Genomic DNA, 22624 nt, shown 5'->3' with positions numbered 1-22624 from the left:
TTTAAAAAGTGAAGAACTCGGGCAAACTCCATTACTATTTGCGTCTATATTAAGCATGCCCCAGCCTGCTCGAGTTTTGTTTTTTTTTTCCCAAAACACTCAGCTAATACTCGATCCAAGAGTCTATGTTAATCTTGCTTGAAACCACGCTCACACCATCTCAAAGGAGACCAACTCTATGAAGCCTGTTTTAGCTAAAACAGGCCGACTGATTTTTGTTCAGCCAAATCACAGTAGAGCACAGTTCCTGAGATATTTGTCGAAATTCAAGTGTAGCACCTGCTCGACTCCAAGGAGGGGAGTTAACCATAACACTATGGCTCCATTTGCAACTAGATGTCATTCTTTTGTTCCTTTATAAGTGAAGATCCAAGGGCTTTCTATTGAACAGTTCTTGGCATGCTTGCTTCCATGTGGTACCATGGTCTGATGGCAGTTTTCTCACCTGCTGTCTCATGGAGGTATTTTCTCCGCTTTTGAAGTGGTTTGATGATGGTTAAATAATGGATAAACATGATTTAATGAGAGAGAATAAATACTGCACAAGACCTTACCAAAGTTTGGGGTTAGAACGGAGAGGGTCCTGTACAATCACAGATGCAACACAATAGTAAAATGGATCGAATACTATCTGTTCGGATCCATTTTTATATCCAAATTTATCCGAATATGGATATAAATTTGAGCATCCGACTAATATATGTATCCATATCTATATCCGTAAAAAATAGATATGGATATCTATAGACAATTATCCAATCCGTATCCGAATAATTGATTCCAATTGTAATCTTATTTAATTTTATACAACACTCATAAACTTGCAAAGAAAATGTATAACCATATTAACATGCTATTAACTTAATATACTATCTATTTTGTTATATCTTTAATTCTGTGGTCATAAAGTTTAATTAGTTTAAAATAAATATGGACATTCAACTAATATCTATATCTGTATTCATTAAACAAAACAAATATATATATATATATATATATATATATATATATATATATATATATATATATATATATATATATATGAATACACCAATATCCGACTCGATTTCAGCCCTAGTGCAATGCCATTACTAAGCAAGCCTCATCCAATATGGTATCCATGTGCACAAGATCGACTCAATCACAGCCATCATGCCATGCATGGACATCTGTAACTAAAATAGTGACCATATTTGCAATTAAATACTGTATATCTATGGCACACAGAATGCTGCTTAAAAGCTTACAAAGTTGGCTCCCACCACCCCCACACCCCACCAATCCCTGATGCCAAATAATTTAAGAATACAAACATCCAATAGCGTCAGAATTATTACAATGGTGGTTTTTGCCTTGAGGTAACTCACACATGTTTTTTGCAATCAAAATCAGAAAAACAAAAGGAAAATTCAAGAGCAGCCTATAGAAACCAAGGTGAGCTCAGAAATTTGTAGCTTCGGTGGAAAAGGCTTAGGTCACTGGGTCAGATGAAAGAATTAGCAATCAAACAGCTGCTTCTAAATACCTGTAATCAGTTCGAAACCAAATTCATCACTCCATGTGCGCAAGAAAAAGACCTTTTCAACAAAACATCAAGATCAAAATATTATCAAGATTGCTAATTCTTATACTAAATATAAGATTTTTATGAATTTATCAAGTTTAGTCACTGAGATTAGTCAAATTCTACACTTGGTTTCAACTGAACTGAGAAAACCATTGTTCTGCCATCATTTCTATTGAAACATCTGTTTGGGATTAACTACTGAGTGAAACTACTACAGTGTTTGGTTGGTGTTTCCAACCAAAAGACAGCACTTATACCACCATCTTCTGAGGGTAGTGACAGTGGTACCACAATTAGTCGTCACAATGCTTTCCATGTACAATGACAATGCAAAGAAGCAAAGTGGAGGCAAAGCATTTCATAATCTGATTTCGTAATTATCATATCATTAGCTCCATATTGATCACACAACCACAGTACACTGGTTCAAAGATGCTGCTCCAGTACGCATGGGATCATTTTAAAGTTCCCATAGTTCAAAAGAGACCTCATAAACTTTGCAGGGATGAGTCAACTGTACAAGGGCTGAGATGAAGCTATGTATGAAAAAAACAAAAAGACAATGGTAGAGAGAGCATAAATACACCATTTGGAAGCTAATCAGTATCAGGAGAGGCAAAAAGGATAATTGGAAATTGTATGAAGTATAGCTACTTCAGTAAGAGCTGTGCACATGCAAATAATGAAATGGAAGCTGGATTCAACTCCTCTCAATCATATTGCAGGCATGTTGAGATCAAAGAGAGCAACACCTCCAGGATCATCTTTCCTGGCACGTTTTCTTGAAGAGAATACACCCTCCACTGCACTCGAAGATCCATGCAACTGGAAGACAAAATGCCTGCCCAGTCCCGTTGCACCTATATTCCAGGTCAATAATATTTTTGTCAGTGAAAAAGCCTCAAACTTTATAATTTTTTTTCCAACATGTCTTTAGAGAACATCAGCTTACTGAAATAAATAGTTGATCCAGATGGAAAGAAAGATTATAAAGAAAATAAAACGGACATGACAGCAGATATTGATGTCATGACTGATTTGTTGGTTAAAATAACTATCATGTGAAAACCTTTTACCGGTTCCATTAATAGTTGAATTCTGTTGCATACAGCTGCCACAATTGCTGGTTTTCATGTTCCTCAAACTTTCATCAGAATCCCAACATTCAGAAAGTTCCGATGCCCTCTCAAGGCCCCTAGATTTGTATGGAGCGATGTGGTGAACTGAATGTTTGAGGGGATACAATAAATCATTCTCTATGCATTGGTACCTGCAAGAACTATCACTTCAGTATCATAAAGCAAATTAACCAATTCATAAAAAAACTTATTGAGGGCAAACTCACATTTCTTTGCAAGAATTATCAACAATCCTGGATAGATTGATGACTTGCATACGTGTCTCAATAATCTCTTCAACAGTCAAGTGTTGAAATTCCTTCTCAAGAAACAGAGACAGCTTCTCTACATTGGATTCTAGCTGTTGTTGTTGGTCTTCAAATAGATTTTGTTTCGTTTGTCTTTCCCCTGGTGTCATCTCATCCTTGAAGAGCTCATCCCCGAACATGAAGAAGGCAAATGGATATGTATATGAAAGAACACGCCTTGATCTGAAGAGTCTATGTAATCCATTCAATACCCAGCTGTAATCTTTAATTTTGGACTCCTTATTTTCAGATAATGAAATTCTTTCCTGGATAGTTTTCATGAGATTGCTTTCCTGCCTAAAAGAATCTGTATGAGCCTTGTATCGGTTATAGTAGTGCATGTATCTATGTAGTCTTCGTCTTGCAGTCTCTACGTTTTTTCGTTCTTCTTCTTTAAAACGGTTACAACTGTGGCCACCGATACTACTCCATGTATGATCTCTCCCAGTAGCACCACCACATTTGTAACTGTTAAAAAAGACGATAAAATTGGTCAGGTCCGGTTCTAATCACATCAACTTGCGAGCATTATTAACCGAAACAAAAAGTTGTTTTTCAAAACATTAAGAAAAAATGCATTTAGTATGGAGTTTTATAAAGGATCAAACTTTAAGTGTTGTGGTCCTATGGAGTATCAAGCATTCTGGTCAAGCTATGCATAATGCAGTCATAATTTCGATTAATTGCATACAGATCTTCAGACAGCTATAAGGAAAATATACAACTAGAATTCCTACAGTAGCTGTTCAAATGTAATGGAGTTTTTTTTTGGGCACACCGGCGCCTCATATGACACTCACGTGAGAGCAGCCAACAAAGTTAGAAAAAAGAAGCTGACGAAAAGGAACATCTGCTTGGTTCATTCAGAGGAACCTACCAGAGTGATGCGCCGCATAGGAGGCCACCCAGTCAGCTGCACTGTTTGCCTCCCGATAAATATGGATAGCCCGGAAGGACCCATAGCTCCCTGCGAGCCTCCGGATGTCGTGGAGCAAAAGTTGCCCGCTCGACGCAGAATGCCGACCTCGAACCCACTCGATCACCGAAGCCGAATCCATTTCGAGGTGGATGCAATCCGCTCCCGAGGTATGCCTCGCATAGGAGATGCCCATTCACGTCGCTTTTAGCTTAGCTCTAATGACAGAGATGTCATAGATCCACCGTCCACCGGTGCCACAAGTCTGAAGTGATGGTCTCTGATAACAAAGCCCACACCCCTATATTCTTCTCTCTTGGCAACACTGCTGTCGAAATTCACCTTAACAAAGCTAGGAGGTGGGGGCTCCCAGAAAACAAAGACAAACCTGGTCGCTGACTCAGCTGAATGGGAGACTTAGATGTCCCTAGCCATCTCAGGCGAACAAGAAGATGCAGCATTGGTGATCTCGAACGCGTAAACAGAGCTCTATCCGCCACAGCCCTCGGGTGGACCCATCTATCCTCGAAGATCCGGGCGTTCCTTCCAGCCATGTATGATAGGCCAGATAGGCACATCTGACCCCCCACTCTACCATGCCAGGCCTCCTCGAAGATGCCCTCAAACAAGCTAGGAAGTGCTCCGACGGGGTCGTGTCGTGCCCAAAGCCCGGAACAATCCCCGCGTAGTGCCAGATTTGGGCCGCTCGCGGGCAACAAAAGAGGATATGGCAAATAGACTCCTCCACCTCTAGACAAACCTCCCAAGTTGGGAAGACCCTCACCCTTCTACTAGTCAATACACTCCTGGTCGCCAAACACCCTCAAGCTACCTTGCAGATGAACATGGCCCCCCGGAGGTGGATGCACAACCTCCAGATCCGACCCCTCTAATTGATGGGTCAGGGCCCTAGTCACTCGGCCGTAGAGGTCCCAAGAGTTTACTCTCGACCTCCCAAAGCCACTCCAGACCCTCCTATCCGCTCTCACCTCTATAGGTATCGGCAGAGCCAGGACTTTCAGCTAGGACCTCCCCAAAGGCTTGCCGAATGAGGCCCTCATCCCACCTCCGCTCTTTTGGAACAAAGAGATCACAGACTCTGCGTCCTGCCAGACACCTCGGATCAAGAAATGAGGGCCACCCACTTAGCAGCATCTCAGCCAACCATCTGTCCTCGAGATATCAATCGCCTACCCGTCTCCAATCTCCCACCTAATCGCAGCAAGGATCGAAGGGCCTCGAGTACAAATCTCTCTCCAAATAGAGCTGCAGCGCCCGATGCGGAAAACAGCCGCCCCGGCCGGAGCCCTGCACTTAGACCTCACCAGAGCCCTGTACCTCACCAGAGAACCCCAAAGGCTGTCAGGCTCGAGGAGGAACCCGGCCGCATGTCTGGTAGCAAGAACCTCCTGGTGCTCTAATAAGGAGTGAACCCCCAAACCACCGCCACTGGTCGGCTAACAGATCACGTCCCAGGCTAGCAGATGAACACCTCTTCCTGCCCCTGATGGCTCTAGATGAAGCTCCTGAATACCCTCAGCGGTGCAAGGGGCACAATGATGTTGGAGAAGAGATATATCGGGATTGAACTGAAGATCGACCGCACCTAGAGAACTCTGCCCATCATGGAAAAAGAGCTCGCCTGCCATCCCTCCAACTTGTGCCTAATGCCCTACTCCTAGGAGGCACACTCTTCCCTGCGTAGTCGACGCCCAGTAATTGGCACCCCAAGATACACCAAGGTGCCCTCCTGCTCTCCTACCCGCAGGATCTCCATGATGGAAGACTTCACCATCAGCTTGATTTTTGGGCTGAAACGGATGACTGACTTGGCCAGGTTGACCTGCTGCCAAGATGCCACACAATACGCCACAAGAACTCTTTGGAACACCTGCGCAGTGCGTCTCGTCGCAATGGGCCAGCAGCATGCGGTCATTGGCAAAGAGCAAGTGTGAAATCTGAGTCGATCTTGGTGTTGGGCTATACGCCTCCATCACCTGAGCCTCCATGGCATGCCGAAGCACTCTCAACAGTGCATCCGCACAGGTGATAAATAGTAGCGGCGAGAGCAGGCACCCCTGTCTCAACCCCACCGAGGAGCCGAAGTAGCATGTGGGGGAGCCATTCACCAAGATGGCGAAAGACGAGGACTGGATGCAGCCCAAGATCCATCTGACCCACACCGGATAAAAACCGAAGGACTCTAGAGTGTGGACCACAAAGCTCCATCGCATTTTGTCGTAAGCTCTCTCTGTGTCCAGCTTGACTCCCATCATACTCCTCCCTCCGAGGCCCGCTGGAGGTTGACCATGAACTCATGGACAATCATCACATTGTCGGAGATGCAGCACCCCTAACAAAGGCCCCCTGCTCAGGGCTAATGATTCTGGGCAAGATACTCAGTCTGTGCACTAGGATCTTCTCAATGGCTTTATACAAAGTATTACAGAGACTGATCGGTCGAATATGGCTCGGCTCCGTAGGACCCTATCTCTTCGGGATCAGAGTGATGAAAGTCTGCCTTCAATCCTGAGGCAACCTGGAGGTGGTAAAGAATTGCAGAACTGCCACCGTCACATCCTGCCTGATTATGTGTCAGTACCTTCTGAAGAAGATAGAAAAAAAACCATCCAGCCCCGGGCCTTGTCCTCACCTAGGGACCAGAGAGCCACCTGGACTTCCAATGTTAATATCGAGCTGACCAAGGCTTCATTCTCCTCCCCCGAAACTCCCACCATAAGTATCGGCTCGCTACTCCATTACCCCCCTGCTCCGTCCATCTAGATCTAAAGAACTGCTCTAATATCCTCTTGATGGTGTTTGATCCTCTGTCATCTGTCCACTAGCGTCCCTAATGCTGCTGATTCTGTTTTTTTGTCTCCAGATGATGGTTGACTAATGGAAGAACCTAATATTCTGATCCCCCTCCGCAATCCACTGTATCCTAAACTTCTGCCTCCACAGTACCTCCTGCAACCGGAGAAGAGAGTGGTGTCTGGCCAGCTGCATCCTGAGTTCCCCCAACGTTCTTCAAGATCCTGGAGATATGCAATGGAAGATTCTATCTTCTCTACCCTCCTGAAGATATTACCCACCTCCTCCTGGTTCCACCTACGCAGCCTGCATCTGGTCATTCCTAACTTGCGGGTCACCCTGTACATAGGATCACCCCACACAGGTAGCTTCTAAACCTCCCGAACGACATCTCACAACCAAGGATAGGAGAGCCAAATCTTTTCAAAACGAAAAGGACTATGATGCAGAGTAGGGGTCGAGGTACTCACCAAGATTGGACAGTGGTCCGACGCAATCCGAGGTAGGTGACTCACCCGAAAGTTTGGGTAGCTTTGAACCTAACTATGTAATGGAGTATCAACGTTGAACATTCTGAAATTATTGAGCTCCAATGGAGTATCAATTTTAAAGATATAATGCGTCATAATAGATCATTCTCAATCATTAGTGTGTGGCTTATCCACTTCAAAACCATCACGCTACGAGATTTAGTGATCAATATCTAGAGAAGCTGAACACTTGGAAATGGAAGAATAGTTAGGAACATAAATTTCTCCATTAACAAACCCCATAATTAAACTAGAAGCTTGCAGACTCAATAAGGAACTATTCACACCCTGCCTCTTAAAGGATAGCTTGATAGAGTCATATTGATAGTGAAAAAGATTGTAATAAATGTAATGAAACGCAAAGTTATCATTAAGACAAAATATCCTTAAGTTGTGCAGGCTTTTAGACCAAATGCCACTTATCCTGTTTTACAAGTTTCCCATTCTTTTGCTTATCCTTAAAGGAGACCTATAATATATAAGTTCAATCCAGGTCAACAAAACCTATGTAGCAAAGATACCCGAAAGCATCCTTAAGTTCGTCCAAGCTTTTAGACCACAAAACCACAGTGGCAAAGTTAACAAAAAGCATCCTTAAGACGTGCATGCTTTTAGACCAAATGTCGCTGCTTCTGTCTTGGCTTATCCATAACGTCCTTCAGTATATAGTTCAATCCCGGTCAACCAAAATCAGTGGTCCTGATCGTATTTGACTTTGTTTAGCTGTAACTTTGTGGAAGCCTAAAATTATTCTTTTATTTAAGAGGTAGAATCTGGCATTTATTAGCATGAAAGAGTAAATGTAAAAACATAGATTGGTTACTGTAATTCTCAACACACTCCATAAACCTCAGAAACTCAATGACATTATAATCATTATAATGAACATTCGATGCCAGAAGTGCCTTACAGGGGACAAAGAAACCTTACAAGGGATAAAGAAACTCAAGGATGATTGATAGAGGAATGCCTATGCCTTCTTTATTCTCCAATATATTTCTTCCAAAGTTGAGATTTCAAGACATTTAAATTAATAAAAATTAAGTAAAAATTTATTCTAAAATATTTGAGATTAAAACACCAGAAATATCTCAGGCATGTTTGGGCATCAGAGTATTTTGATAATGTTTGATGCTTAGATATTTACATGAAAAAGCAAGGATGTCTATATGTTATACAAGTAGTTTATGATATGAGCACTAAAATTATGTTTAGCATCCCAGGAAATTGAACTAGAAATTGAAATATGAAATGCAGCCCATAACTGTTAAGGTACGAGTTTTTAACTTTTTCAGTATTTTATGCAAACATCATTCTCATATAATCAAGGATATAGGTTTTAGTACAGCACACAGACAACAAATTAAGTTTAAACATGAATTTAGTGTTCTAATCAGTGCTGCAATAATGAACACTGTGTGAGAGAGAAAAAGAATAAGATCTTTTCTGAGGGAAATAGAATAAGCTTTTAGTTAACTAATTAGAATGCCTATCAATCAGGATCAAATTATTAAACTAGGAAATATATGATATCAATGTGAGATAACATGTCATTTATAGAAACAGAAGAGGCTAACTGGAAAATAGTCTACTAAAAAGTCTTCGAGGTTGGATTAAAAAATCCTTACTAAGAATTCTCACCAGAAATATTGTCCGCAGACACATCTAACTAGGTTGCAGCCACCATTCTTTTCCACAGGTTTGTGACATTTGGGGCAGTGTTTTGTGTGAGCCATGATCCAATTCACATTTTCTGATTCGCTATGGCATTTTTTGACCCAAAGATCCCATATCAAGCATGAACAAGGTGAATGCGGTTCTAACAAGCAATTGAAACAAAACTGGAGACCACATGTGCACTCGAGCTCGCAATATATATCACCCTCAACACGTATTGCATTTCCACAATGCGGTATGCTAGGACACCATTTAACCATATTATTATCTTCAATGTAAGACTCAAGAAGAAAACGGTCAAAGCGATCTGCAATATCTGGGTGCCTTTCACTGACTAGACTTCTAACAACAGCTTCATCACAAATAGCATTGCACTTCGGGGCCATGCACCTAATGCACCGACTTTTCCCATCATTTATCTGGACGATAAAATGTTGTGTCCAACCTAAGCAAGAAGAAAATGCAATCACATGTTTAAGTCATTATAAAAAGAAAAATTAAATTGATATAAGCAAGTTTTTAAAAGTCAGTTTCAGCTTCAGTTTTGGATCTCCAGGTAGAGTTTCAGTTTCGGCAGTTTGGCATCCAGTTTCAAAGTTTTGGTAAAAAAAATCAAGAAAATCCCATAAAAATAGAAAAATAAGAAAAATAAAATAAATCAAGACAAGCTATTTCACATCATCTTATTATGTTTTGAGTTATTTGCAACCATAATTTATGCAGCTTCGATAGTTGTAAACCAAAAATTCTTATACCCATGCATAATTTACTCTCAAAACTCTTATTTTCCCTCTTTTGAAGTTTGAACGTTGGATATACCTTCAAAGTGGAATGATATATTTGTACACTCCCACCCCCCAAAAAGAAAAACATAAAAAAAAAGATATTTCAGTAAAAACTATTTAAACAATAACTATCTATTTGGTTAGAATAAAATACAAACGCTACAGCTAAGATAGTTAATAAGGATCACAGGTTCCTTTTTTTAAGAACCACATCCTATCAGCAAAAATAAATATAGCTAGAGATAGAAATGCGAAAAAGAAAAAAAAAAAAGATAATGTATTCCCAATTACTGAACCTCAACATGGACCACCCTCATGCCTTATTTTTCCCCCTTTTCTCTAGCGCTTCTAAGCTGCTTTGCAAGATTTCAAGTCTGCCATCATGCAAATGTGCTGATGATTGATGCCTAATGAATAAATATGCAAATGAATGAACATATTAATGAATGCAATTAATGATTAAGTGATACTAATATTTTTTATAAAATAGTAAGCATTTATATTTTAATGAAAAAATATGAAAATGAAGCGAAAACCGATCGAACCTGCAGCCAAAACTGACCCAAACCAAAAATTACAGTCAGTTTCCGACTAGTCTCAGCCAAAACCATTTTGTTTTGGCCAAAACATGAAAATTTTGATATAAGGCTTCTGAAGAGGAACATGGTTTCCTAAATAAGAAATATAAACCCCAATAATCACTAACTCAAGATACAAAATCACTTGGGAGAACCAAATACATAATACAACAATAATTCATGCTAAGTTATGAGAAACAGGAAAAGAACAGAGAACATAAACAGTGAACAGGGGAAAAGGCTCAGGTATTGTCAAATTTTTTAGAAAAGAGAAGTTCCTAATTGACTCATGAACCTTTTGCTTATAAAACATTTGTATGTTTAACAATAATCCAAGAAAAGGAAAATTATTTTTTTAATGCTGTGTTTTGATAATATCATAAGAATAATGGGAAAAAATTCAGAATGAGTTGAAATCTTCTAATAGCCTAGTAAAAAAAAATGCAACCAGGGTGCTGATAATGTTCCTTGAAAATCATACATAACAAAAACACAGAGATATACAGACATATGTGCATATATCTGCATCTATCAATACAAGAGTAGGTTTAAAGTTCTATAATTGACCGGAATAAAAAAAAATAACAGAAAGAAGTTAATCATATTTGCTCTTAAGAAGAAAAGAAGAAGAAAGATTATTGGTAATGCAAGATGACAAGTCATTTAACTTTAAAATACATGAGAATACTTACAATCATTACAATAGCAGTGTCCACAATCCATTGCTGTGGCTTTACTAGGAGCAACATCTTCAAAGCATATACTGCACGTAATGGGGGATGAAGACTTCAATAAGTCAAGGCCTTTGTTCACAGTGATAGGAACCCCTGCATCACAACACAACTGTTCTCTCCCCTTTCGTTCGAGCAACTCATATACCCTCTCCACATTCCATTGGTAATAGATAAGCAGGGTTCGTGCATGCTGCTCTTTTATAGCTAACACATCCATTACCTTTCGCAAATCTTCCTTCTACAATAGAATTCAAAAAATATATAATGCTACAGAATAAGAACCAAGGTTCAAGATTTTAAATAACACATCATAACATTACAATGATTCCCCACCAAAACTATTATTAATCATTATAACAATTATAACAACCATTATTTGCTGTTACAATTGCATTATAATATAAAATAATAGAAAATAAACTTGGAAATTTAGGGTATATAATAGTCATAAACTAATTAAATATAAAACTAGCTGAAATGCAATCCACGTCCCAAAATACTATGGCCCACCAAGTTCATCATCTTAACCATTTTTTAACATATAGCAAACCAAACCACATTAAAAAAAATTAGAGAACTATCAGATATTGGGTTTGGGAGCCAATTGTTTCTTGACTGAACTGCTCGAGAGGTGCTGGTTTCGAACCGGCCACCCTCCTCTCCTTTTGTTAAAAAGATTCATTGGGAAAGCCTGAGAAGGCCTTCCCAATGTTCATTTTATTTCTCACTCCCCCCCGGGCGAAAATAACACCGATTTAGCACGATTGAAGGAAGATCCAAATCTAAATAACGTGTGCTTCTTCTCCCCTATCTCATTTCCTCTTTTTTTTGGCTCCAAAAAATAGCTCGAAATTTGCAAAATAAGAAAAGATCATGCCATTTTTTTTGATTTTGGCTTGGTTTTATGATATATTGTAGATCTATGGATGATCTGTACGATGACATAAAAATTTTTAATTTTTGAATATATATAATTTTTTAAAAAATAAAATTCAAAAAAAATAAAATCAAAAGCATATTTAGGGGCATGCAAGCTACTGTCCAACAAAATTTGGTGTCCATTTATTTAAGTTTTGATGTGATCATGTGCACAATAGCCTAGCCTAAATTTAAAAAAAAATGAGAAATAAGTAGCCTTTTGATGCATGCTTACAGGTCTAAAAAAATATATATGTAGCATCCATTGTTCGGTTCTACATAGATTTTAGCTAAAGTTAATTTTTTAACATATCTATATTTAAAAATTATTTTTAGATTTCAAAATAATTAAAAATATATAATTAATACCAAAAACTATAAAAAATGAGTAGTATGTAATACATATTATAGAAGTATTTTTTAAAGTAAAAAAATATTTTTCTAAATTTATGATATGCAAACATATTTTTTAATTTAAAATTATTAAAAATAAATAAATAGTATTATGTATTAGATAAATGAAATTTTGCTATTTTTAAATAATTGATAAATTGACATATTCGATAAACCTGCAGGAATAGAACCATTAAAAAAAAGAAGCCAGAGCGTGACATTGGTTAGGATCATGGACAAATACTCTCGGGTCGGCACTATTAGAAGTGCAACTGATGCAACATAGAGTTCAAAAAAGGAAGGATAACCAAGTTGAAGCAACACTTAGTTGGTGGTTACCCTGACGTACCTATGTATCAGAAATGCCCATAGGAGGTTCGACAGCTAATGAAGGAGAGGGTTTCCAAGAAGAAAGCCAAGATGGACTGTCGACTGGCAAAGCCACCTTTCTATACTCTCAAGCAAAAGCAGTCCCTCGCTACTGCATCAAGAATCGTGCGATGGGAACACCTGGTGGGCTGCGCTGATGGCAGCTCAAAGCACTAGTGTTTCGGGAGGGCCGGAGACTAGCGAGGGGCGGCGGGCGGCCCCGACCAAAGGAGATGGGATGGAGCCTCCTCTGGGGGTGGCCGGGCCTACCCCCTATGGTCAGCAGTGGCGCAGGGCGCCTCACGGCCGGTGTAGTCCAACCACCTCATCACAACGGCGAAATTGGCGGAGCTCCATCACCACTTCACCGAGGTGGTGGAGCTGTCGTCTGAGTGGGTAACGAAGGCAAGGAGGGCCTGGGAGGAGACGGTGGTGGTCGCCTGAAGCCCTGGTCGGCGCATCTCAGTAGAATGGGTAGCGCAAGAGCTCCGAAACCGTACGATAACGTCGAGGTGTTTCCAATGGTGGAAGATCACACGACACTCTGGTTTAAGTCCGGCGAGGACCGAGTAGCGGCACCGGCAAGCAGTTCGGGGCTGGTGGCGAGCAGCTGTTGTCCATGAAAGAATGGAAGCCCGACTTCATTCCGGGCGTCAATATTGTGAGTCGGACGGTGCTCTAGCTCCGGATGCCATACCTTCCCCTTGAGTACTGGGAGAGGGACTTAATACTCAAGATAGCGACGATGGCGGGCCGACCACTGGAGCTTGACAGAGTTTCCAACCAGCTCCAGCGGGTGGGATATGCTAGGGTGAAGATCGTGGTCGACACTCAGGAGCCGTTGAAACCTGGAACCTTTGTTTGGGGGGAAGATGCAGTTCTGGCAGGCCTTCGTCTACGAAGACCTGCCGGTCCTCTGCTATTCGTGTGCCAAGATCGGGCACCAGTCAAGTGAGTGCCGGTACCTCGATCCTGAGTTGAAGCTTGAGAAGGAAAAGGCCCTGTTTTGGTGACTACCTCACACGCCACTCTTTCATAGTCCGTTTCATTTTGAGAAGATATGGCTCTCCTATCCACGGTCGTGGAATATGGTGCGGAAGGTGTGGCGGACACCAGTTCGGAAGGATGTGATATACAAGAGTGACCTGCACGTTAGAGCTGACCAGGCATCGGTTGCTCAGATGGAACCGGAAAGAGGTGGAAAACATGTTCAAGAGGGTGGAGGAAACTGAAGCCTTCATAGCCAGACTCCAGTCTCTAGAGGATCACGGGGATGGCCTTTCAGATGAAGACTAGGGGGAACTCAGGAGTTTACTAGCCCAGCATCACTCGCTCCTCAGGCAGCAGGAGGTTTTCTAGAGACAAAAGTCCAGAGTTCAGTAGATCAAGAAGGGTGACCGGAACACGAGATTCTTCCACCAGTCGACCATCATTCAGAGCCAGGGAAGCCAAGTTGGCGGGATCAAAGATAGCAGTGGACATGTGCTAGAGGATCTGGACACTATTAGATAAATCCTGGAGCAGTTCTTCCGAGCTAGGTGGACCGATCCAGTGGGTGTGGCTGGTGGGGCCTATGAGCCAGGACTAGGGATGAGGATCTTCGGGGACGAGAACGCAGCTTTGATCAGCCCGGTGTCAGAAGCGGAAATCCAAAAAGCCCTCTGGTCCTTGGGCGAGGATAAAGCCCCGGGTCCGGATGATTTTCTCACAATTTTCTTCGGGAGGTATTGGCATATTATCAGGTAGGAGGTGACGGCGGCTGTCTAGCAGTTCTTCTCATCTGTGGCGGTGCTTGATGAATGGAAGCGGACTTTCATTACCTTGATTCTGAAGAGACAGGATCCATCTCCGACAATGTCCTCATTGCTAATGAGTTCATGTCTGACCTCCGGAAAGCATCGGAGGGCAAGTGCCTGATGGGCGTCAAGCTCAACATGGAGAGCGCCTACAACAGAATAAGGTAGGACTTTGTGACTCACTCCTTGGAGGGATTTGGCTTTCACACGCACTGGATCAGGTGGATTCAGGGGTGCATTTTGACACCGTTTTTTGCCTTATTAGTGAACGGTTCCCCTTACAGTTCTCTGAGTCATCGGTGGGGTTGAGGCAGGGATGCCCTCTATCACCGCTTTTGTTTATCATTTGCACGGATTCCCTATCTAGAGCACTTTGACATGCCTTAGCGAGGCAGGAGATGAAGGCATATAGACCGGCTGCGGGGTCGACTCAGATCTCGCACCTGCTATTCGCTGACGACTATTTGCTACTGGCTCGTGCGACGAGATGATTGACTTTGGCGATCTGAAAGATTCTAGGGGTGTATTGTGCAGCATATGGACAGTAGGTGAACTTAGCAAAGTCAGCCACTTGCTTCAGCCCGAAGATCAACCCAGATGTGAAGGCTTCTATCATGGGAGTCTTGAAGATTGGGGAGCAGGAGGGCACCCTGAGTTATCTTAGGGTCCCGATCACAGGCCGGCATCTCCGTAGGGGAGTGTTCTTCTACGAAGCAGGGCATCAGGCGTAGAATGGAGGGATGGCAGGTGGGCACTCTGTCTATGATGGGTAGAGTCACTCTGGTACGGTCAGTTTTGTGCTCGATTCCTATCTATTTGTTATCAAATACCTTGGTGCCCCTAGCTGCGCTGCGGGGCATGGAGCGACTACTCAGAAGCTTCATTTGGGGGCGGCGTGGGGACAAATCCGAGGTCCACCTACTAGCCTGGTAGACTATATGTCAGCCGATTAGCAGAGATGGGCTAGGAGTTCATTCGTTGATTGAGCGTCGGAAGATCCTTGCGATCAGATTGGCAGCCAGATTTCTTCTGGAGCCGGAGAGTCTCTGGGGTTCTCTACTGAGGGTGAAGTATGGGGACTCGGCCAATCCGTCAGCTATCCGCACTCGGCGAGGTTGTTCCTTCATCTGGAGAGATCTGCACCCGCGCCTCGATGGTGATTCCGGTGATTAGATAGGAGATCGGAGATGGACAGGCTATCGACGTCCTAGAGAACAGGTGGCTATCTGAGGTGCCACCGCGGGGTTGGCCCACCCTGATCGACCACGGTTGGCTGGAGGAATGCAGAGTCTGCGATCTGTTCGTTCCGAGAGAGCGACGGTGGGATGAGGACCTTGTTAGGCGAATTTTTGGGAAGCAGCTGGCTGAGTGGGTCCTGTCATTGCCGATTCCTGTAGGGGAGGCAATGGACAGGAGAGTCTGGAGCACGACTGGGAGGTCTGTGGTGAGAGCCTGGAACCTATATGGGGTGATCAGGAGGTTGTCCGCTCGACAGATTGACGGAAGCTAGATCTGGAGGATGTGCATCCAGCCCCATGTGGCCTTGTTCATTTGGAAGGTGGCATGGGGTTGCTTGCCTACCAAAAGCGTGCTAGCTCGGCAAGGAGTGAGAATCCCCTCGGTCTGTGCGGTCTGCCCGAAGGTGGAGTCTATCTTCCATGTCCTCATTGAGTGTCTGCGAGCCGCTCAGATTTGGGGGGCGCCTCGACCTCTCTTGATCCGCGGCGGGGGTGGACGTCGATCGAGGATTTCTTATATTTCCTAGAGGCTTTTTCGCAAGGGCCCGGTCTAGAGGAGAGAACTTGTGCTGCCTATCTGGCCTAACACTGCTGGCTAGATAAGAATGTCCAGATCTTCGAGGATGGCAGTGCGCAACCGAGGGTGGTGGCGAACAGAGCTCTACTACATGCGGCGAAGATCTTGGCACTACTGAGGCGTCACCATCAGGGATGGCTAGAAAAATCTGAAGCTCTCATTCTGCTCTTGTAGCGGCCAGGACCATGCTTGTTTTCTGAGAGCCCCCATCCTCTAGTTTTCTCAAGGTGAACTTTGAAGGTAGTGTTGGCAAGGAAGGGAGCAATGGCGGTGCCGAATTTATTATCAGAGACTACTACGCTAGACTAGTGACAGCAAGGGGTCGGCGGATCTTTGACACATCTATCATCAGCGCCGAGCTCAGAGCTGCATGAGAGGGCATCGCCTATGCGAGGCGTGTGCTGCGTGTAGATCGCATCCTCCTCGAGGAGGATTCGGCTACGGTGATCGAGTGAATTCAGGTTCTGGGGGAAGGCCGCTACTCCACGACATCCGCAGGATCTTGGGAGAGTGTGACTCCTATAAGGCCACGCAAGTCTATAGAAAGGCAAACAGTGCCGCTGACTACACTGCTTCCTTTTCAGCCCACCACTCCGGAGGTTTTATTTGGGCAAACCACGTTTCCATGCCTAAGCCCTTGTGTGATCTTCTATTTTCTGATTTTGTTGGCCGCATTTACATCCGTCGCGAGTGAGCCACCGTTGTACCAAAAACAAGCCACCTTTTTGTCACTTCAGGAAGTCAAAGGAGGCATCCGCTCCAGATGACGAGGAAACACAGATCTAGGTTGCCATTCAGGTGAGTCTGAATGATCAATTACAACATGATGAGGTGGCCAGACATAAGGCTCGATTTGGGCCCTCATACTATGAGTCGGGCTTCAGTTCTACAAGCAGCAGGATAGATCCAGAGTTCAGGAAGACCTCCTTAGTTAGAGAGACCGTCAACAGAGGCGGTGACCGTATTGCATTTATGCTAGAGATTTTTGGTAGCAAAAGAAGTCCTCCAGAGAGATTCCACCATGCGCCACCATCTATAATTGAGATTCACATGCCTTCTTCAGTAAGAATTCGAAGCAACAGAGGGTTGACACTTGACACAATGCTAAAGAAGGATAAGAAGAAGGATATATGGCAAGCTATTAGATCCTGATTCCACTTCAGCCACATCTCATCGAATGTGAGAGACAATACGTACTATATATCTACCCATTTTTTCATACAGGCCGTCGGTCTCAGTGTAGATCCTCTAGGACCAAAGGACATGTATTGTGAGCTTCTTGACAATAATAAGAAGAAGCTAGAGAAGTGGATTGCCTCGTACAAGAGGAAGTGGCTTACATATGGATTGATGGTGATGTGTGATGGTTGGACCGATCTTACCATGCGAAGCATTATCAACTTCTTGTCATATTGTGATACGAAAACTTTCTTCCATAAGTTAGTTGATGCTTCCAATTAGATACACGACGCTATGTACATTCTTAGATTGATGAAGGAGGTGATTGATCAGGTAGGAGAGGATAATGGCATGCAGATCATCACTGATAATAGGCCACAATATCAAGTCGCCAAGGAGATTTTGATAGAGCAGCAGCCATATATTTTCTGGACCCCACATGTTGCACATTGTATCGACCTTGTATTAATAGACATTGTGAATATTTATAGGATGCAACAGACAGTGAAAGCTCAAACCATCACCAGATATATTTATAATCATACATGGGTCCTATGACTATTGAGGAGATATGCAGAGGGAGAAATTTTGAGACCAAGAGTGATATGATTTACCACCAACTACATTGTATTTGATAGCCTTCTTGAGAGAAAACCAGCCATACATCAGATGTTTGTCAGTCTCGAGTGGTAGAAAAGTAGATTTGCGAGGGTCGGCACTGAAGGGAGCACTATCGAGGATTTGGTGATGAGGCAAACATTCAGCGAGCCGAGAAGATAGTGAAGGCTATCAAACCATTCTACGAAGTGTTTTCGAGCCATGGACAGCAAGAGGTACCCCCAGATAGGCTTCTTGTATCATATGATGGAGAGGGCAAAGATTCAGATTAAAGAGACACGTCCGACGTATGCCCAGAAGTATATCGACATTATTGAGCGGCGGTGAGATTACCAGACGGGTAGCAACTTGTATCTAGCAGGTAAGCAAAATCATTAAAAATTAGACTGCTCATGTACTTGTATCTGAACTTGAAGTTTCAGTACACCATATCTAGAATCGATATGGATGACGAATTTCTGGCTACTCTGCATAATATGATTTACAAGATGAAGCCCGATCCAGAAGTTGCGGCCTTATGTCTAAAACAAGTAAGCTAACTTAATGACATGTGTAAGTTAATTGGTTTCTTCAATTATTAACATATTACAACATGGTTCTTTTCCACATACCAAAATATTTAGAGAGGGCATTGACAACTTTGGAGTCTCAGCAGTTGTAACTCGTAAGAAAAGTATGAATTCAGATATATTACACATCAGAAGGATATTTATCTGGCGTTAGATGGTTACTAATATGATACTATCTTATATGTAATTTTTTTCAATATTTTTTAGCTGAATGGTGGATTCTTTTGGTTTCTTACGAGAAATCTTAAGTGGCTAACTATCTGGATCCTTTTTTAAATGGTCTTCTCGAGTAGTTGTAAGCGCAATTGGTCCACCTTCGTCCTCATCCATAGCAAATAGAAGAACCGTCTGATACAGAAGCGCCTTGAAGACCTTATATATGTTCACTACAATCTAAGGTTGAGGCTGAAGTGCATTTAGTGGAAAGTGGAGCTAAAGTACACAGATTCGATCTATAGTACTTTTGTTGACGATGAGGATGATCCTACAATCGGATGGCTTGTGGGCCAGTAGCAGGAGCCAGAGCTTGATGAGCGAGGATCGCCTCCATGACCAAACAATTTCGCAAGCAGCAAGACTAGGATCAATGCAGAGCAATGGGCAGATCGCAATATTCCATGCATTCTTCCAACTGATCAGCCACAACCACAAGGATCACTGGAAAGCCGGTCATCACATGACTCCTTGTCCGAGACATCATCTCAGAGATATGATCAAGAGATGCTTAGATAAGACCACTGCACTATCTGATCGACTCGGTCAGGAGGGCGACATCCATTCTCCTAACATAGCCAGACAGAGAGAGGCATGAAGAGTAAGCAGACAGAGAGGGACATGACGGATAAGCAAACAGAGAAGAGCATGAAGGATAAGTACGCAGCTGCTCAGCACACCAAAAAAAACAAAAGGCACCTGCAACCTTCATGAAGAGTATAAAGGAGAAGCCAGTTCACTTAAATTTAGAGATCAAGTGCAACAGTTCTTGTAGTTATAGATCTCCTAGTCAGAGAGAGTGGAGAAATGAGACCACCATTTATGAGAAGCACAGGTGGTTTTCGATTCACCGGTAAGTCACAGTTTATGCATGCTACACAGGATAAGTACCACAGTGCATGATCCGATAGAGCCTGTGAGAAGAGGATTGCATATAAAAGATGAATTCTTCGAACTCATTTAGGAGGATACGATGCAGTTGCAGATGATCTCGTACGTAGAGTAGGATCTATAGACGTATTAGGTTTTGAGTCGTATACTGGATCATATTACCGCAACCACAGGCAGCCTATGATCCATACGGATACAGATGCGGATATATGTCTGAGGCATCGTCTTTCGGTGGCTACTACTCTACGCAGTCCGAAGCATCTTACGAGTCGGATTTTGCTGCCGCCTTATTCGGATGGGCCCCCTCACAGTCGTATTATCCGCCAGACGACACCTCTCAGAGACAGTTTCAGTGAGAGATCCGAAAGTGCTTCTAATTCATAGCGCGTTTCTTATGGGATGAACATATAAGACTACAACGCCGCTTGGTTAGAGGGATAGGCTGATGTGCCTCCAAACTATGTTGATAGTCCGGATATTTACGATAGGCATCATCACTCAACGAGATTTTAGATATTGGTATGTATATTATACTTTAAATATATGTAATTGATTGTATTATTTTATATTTTTTATCTTACTAGTTAATTTTAGGATATTTTATACTGCTTCTTATAGCATGCAACATCTCACTAATTATTTTATTTTTTGTATCACTTTAAAACAACAAAATACATTATTTAGGTTAAACTAAAATCATAAAATATAAAAAAAAATCAAATTATACTTAAAATCATTGAAAAAGTTGAAAAAGATTGATTACCAATTACTTAAACTTGAAAAACTTAAAAAAAAAAAATTGGGTGTGCCAGTTCTGAACCAGCATGCCCAAGCGTACTGTGACGGTACGGTACCATACTGACCCACCTACCGACCGGTATGGATCTTAGTACCGGTTCGAAGGACCTTGGTTATCTATATGTTACTAACTTGAATATAAATAACCGCTGTTATTATGGAAACAACAGTTGTCAGTTGACAAATCCACTGTTCATCAGGAAAAACATTATTTTTCAAATTCAAATATCTTAGCTAGCTGTTTTCTTTCAGTTGGTGAAAATTGACTTAGCACAGTAGCTGGTTTTTTCACATTACTGTATGCTATTTACTGTTATAACAGCAGTTAACTACAGTTCTAACAAGCATATATTTGTCAGCTAAAGCTAAACGGGTAAATAACAGCCGTGATTGACAACAACAGAATGGTAGATTACATGGGGACGTCAGCATTATTAGGAAATATTAATATCATTATTCCTATATATGCGTCTGTATAGAGACCAACTTATGTCATCATGTGAAGCAAAATGGCTTGCCTGTGCCGCCAAGAGAGACTCTTTTGTGATGACCTGCAGATCACCAGACAACAGAAAACTCAGTTAAACAAGTGAAGATATAGTGAAAAGCACAAAATACATTGTTATTTCACTGTTAATCTTACCCAGTAATCACGGATTTTTAAAGGTTATCTACCAAAAGAACAATCCGGCCAAAAGGATGATCACCAATTCTAATAAAGATCAGAACTTCTCCATATTGGAGTTAAAGATAAAGGGAAAAAATAGCATATCGACAAAGAATATCAAGTAACAACAACAATACATCTCGTACATTATTAACCCAATGTTTTCTTATTCAATTATCACAGAATTTCCAGAAAAAACAACATGGCAAAGATACGATTACTAATTTTACTAAAGATTGAAACTTTTTTGGAACAGGATGAAGGGGAAAAATTATTAAAATAACATCAAGTAACAACTGTCACATATCTCCTCCATCATCAATTCAATGCTAGTCTCAATCAACAAATAAATCACTGTAAAAGCTAGCCGCCAGAAGAACAATCCGGATAACAAGATGATCAAAAGTAAAAGAAAAATCGAACCTTTTCCATATTGAATTGAAAAGACATATCAAATTAACATCAGGCAGCAACTCTTACATATCTCCCATCACGGAAAAAACAAGTAACCAAAGAATCTACATAGAGTAAACCCTGGTTCGCCCAAAGAAAAGATAAGAATAGGAAAGAAGAAGGAACGATCCCATACCGAAGAGATGGACCAACTGACGGCATCGTGGGGCTTATCAGCGGACTCTTCGATAAACACGTCCTCATCGTTGTAGTCCTCTCCCGCATCGCTCGAAGACGGGTAGTAATCGTCATCCGCCATTAGAAAAACCGAAAAGAGTGCAGAAAAAGCAAGCTCGGTTCGATCGAATTCGAGGCGCTCCGATTCTACTACGCAATCAAAGGCAAGAAGACGCCTCTGGAGAAGGAAGGGAAGGCGAATCGAATCGGAGACGGAGAAGTCGTCTTTCTTCTCTCTCTCAGCTACAAGGGGTGTGAAAGCGTGAAAAGGATTTCGAAAGACTTTGGTAGTTTCGTTCAGGGATTTACTCCGATTAGGAGCTACCTAAAAGCAAACATAAAATTATGATGGATTCCCAAGTTCTAATATTGTTCCACCGGACGTCAACATAAAATTATGTATGCGGAATACAGATCTGTCGTTATTTTTTCCGAGCAAACATATCTGATCCGTTCGTCTACGGTGACGGGTGCTCCTTTTTGTAGAGAAAGATGATACTTTTTAAGAGTGCACCGATTATTACCGCCCGACCTGGCCACTGATGACTGCTCGGCTCCAGCGGTCACATTTAAGTGCACCAAAGTTGTCCTACCACGTCAGACTGTAAACATTGTGCTAACTGTGCTAATAGTAACGGGCTAATGGCTAATAAAAGGACATCACCGGCAGGATTTTTTTGTCAAGTTTGGACGCTTATATGATTTTTTTTGCCAGCTGTGAAATTGGATTTTTTTTTTATT

General features: G+C 42.1%; 1 protein-coding gene across 2 annotated transcripts; it reads right to left on the bottom strand.

Annotated features, from left to right (window-relative positions):
* Positions 1-1910: 1910 nt before the first annotated feature.
* LOC103720788 (probable E3 ubiquitin-protein ligase ARI1) lies at positions 1911-22186 on the bottom strand. 2 transcript variants are annotated; one of them, XM_008810679.4, is made up of 7 exons: positions 21843-22186; positions 21105-21137; positions 10986-11265; positions 8895-9375; positions 2913-3461; positions 2644-2837; positions 1911-2427 (listed from the first exon to the last, which is right to left on the bottom strand). In XM_008810679.4, exons 1-7 carry the CDS (start codon positions 21963-21965, stop codon positions 2282-2284), a joined length of 1806 nt encoding a protein of 601 aa, XP_008808901.1. In that variant the 5' UTR covers positions 21966-22186; the 3' UTR covers positions 1911-2281. The 2 variants fall into 2 exon arrangements, with proteins under 2 accessions (XP_008808901.1, XP_026665674.1); XM_026809873.2 differs by lacking the exons at positions 21105-21137; positions 21843-22186 and adding an exon at positions 21074-21090.
* Between the last annotated feature and the right edge of the window lie 438 nt (positions 22187-22624).

Source organism: Phoenix dactylifera, chromosome 16 (assembly GCF_009389715.1).
Source record: "Phoenix dactylifera cultivar Barhee BC4 chromosome 16, palm_55x_up_171113_PBpolish2nd_filt_p, whole genome shotgun sequence".
Lineage (NCBI taxonomy): Eukaryota > Viridiplantae > Streptophyta > Magnoliopsida > Arecales > Arecaceae > Phoenix > Phoenix dactylifera.
Note: the sequence above shows the minus strand (reverse complement) of the source record. Positions and strands in the feature narration are given on the sequence as shown.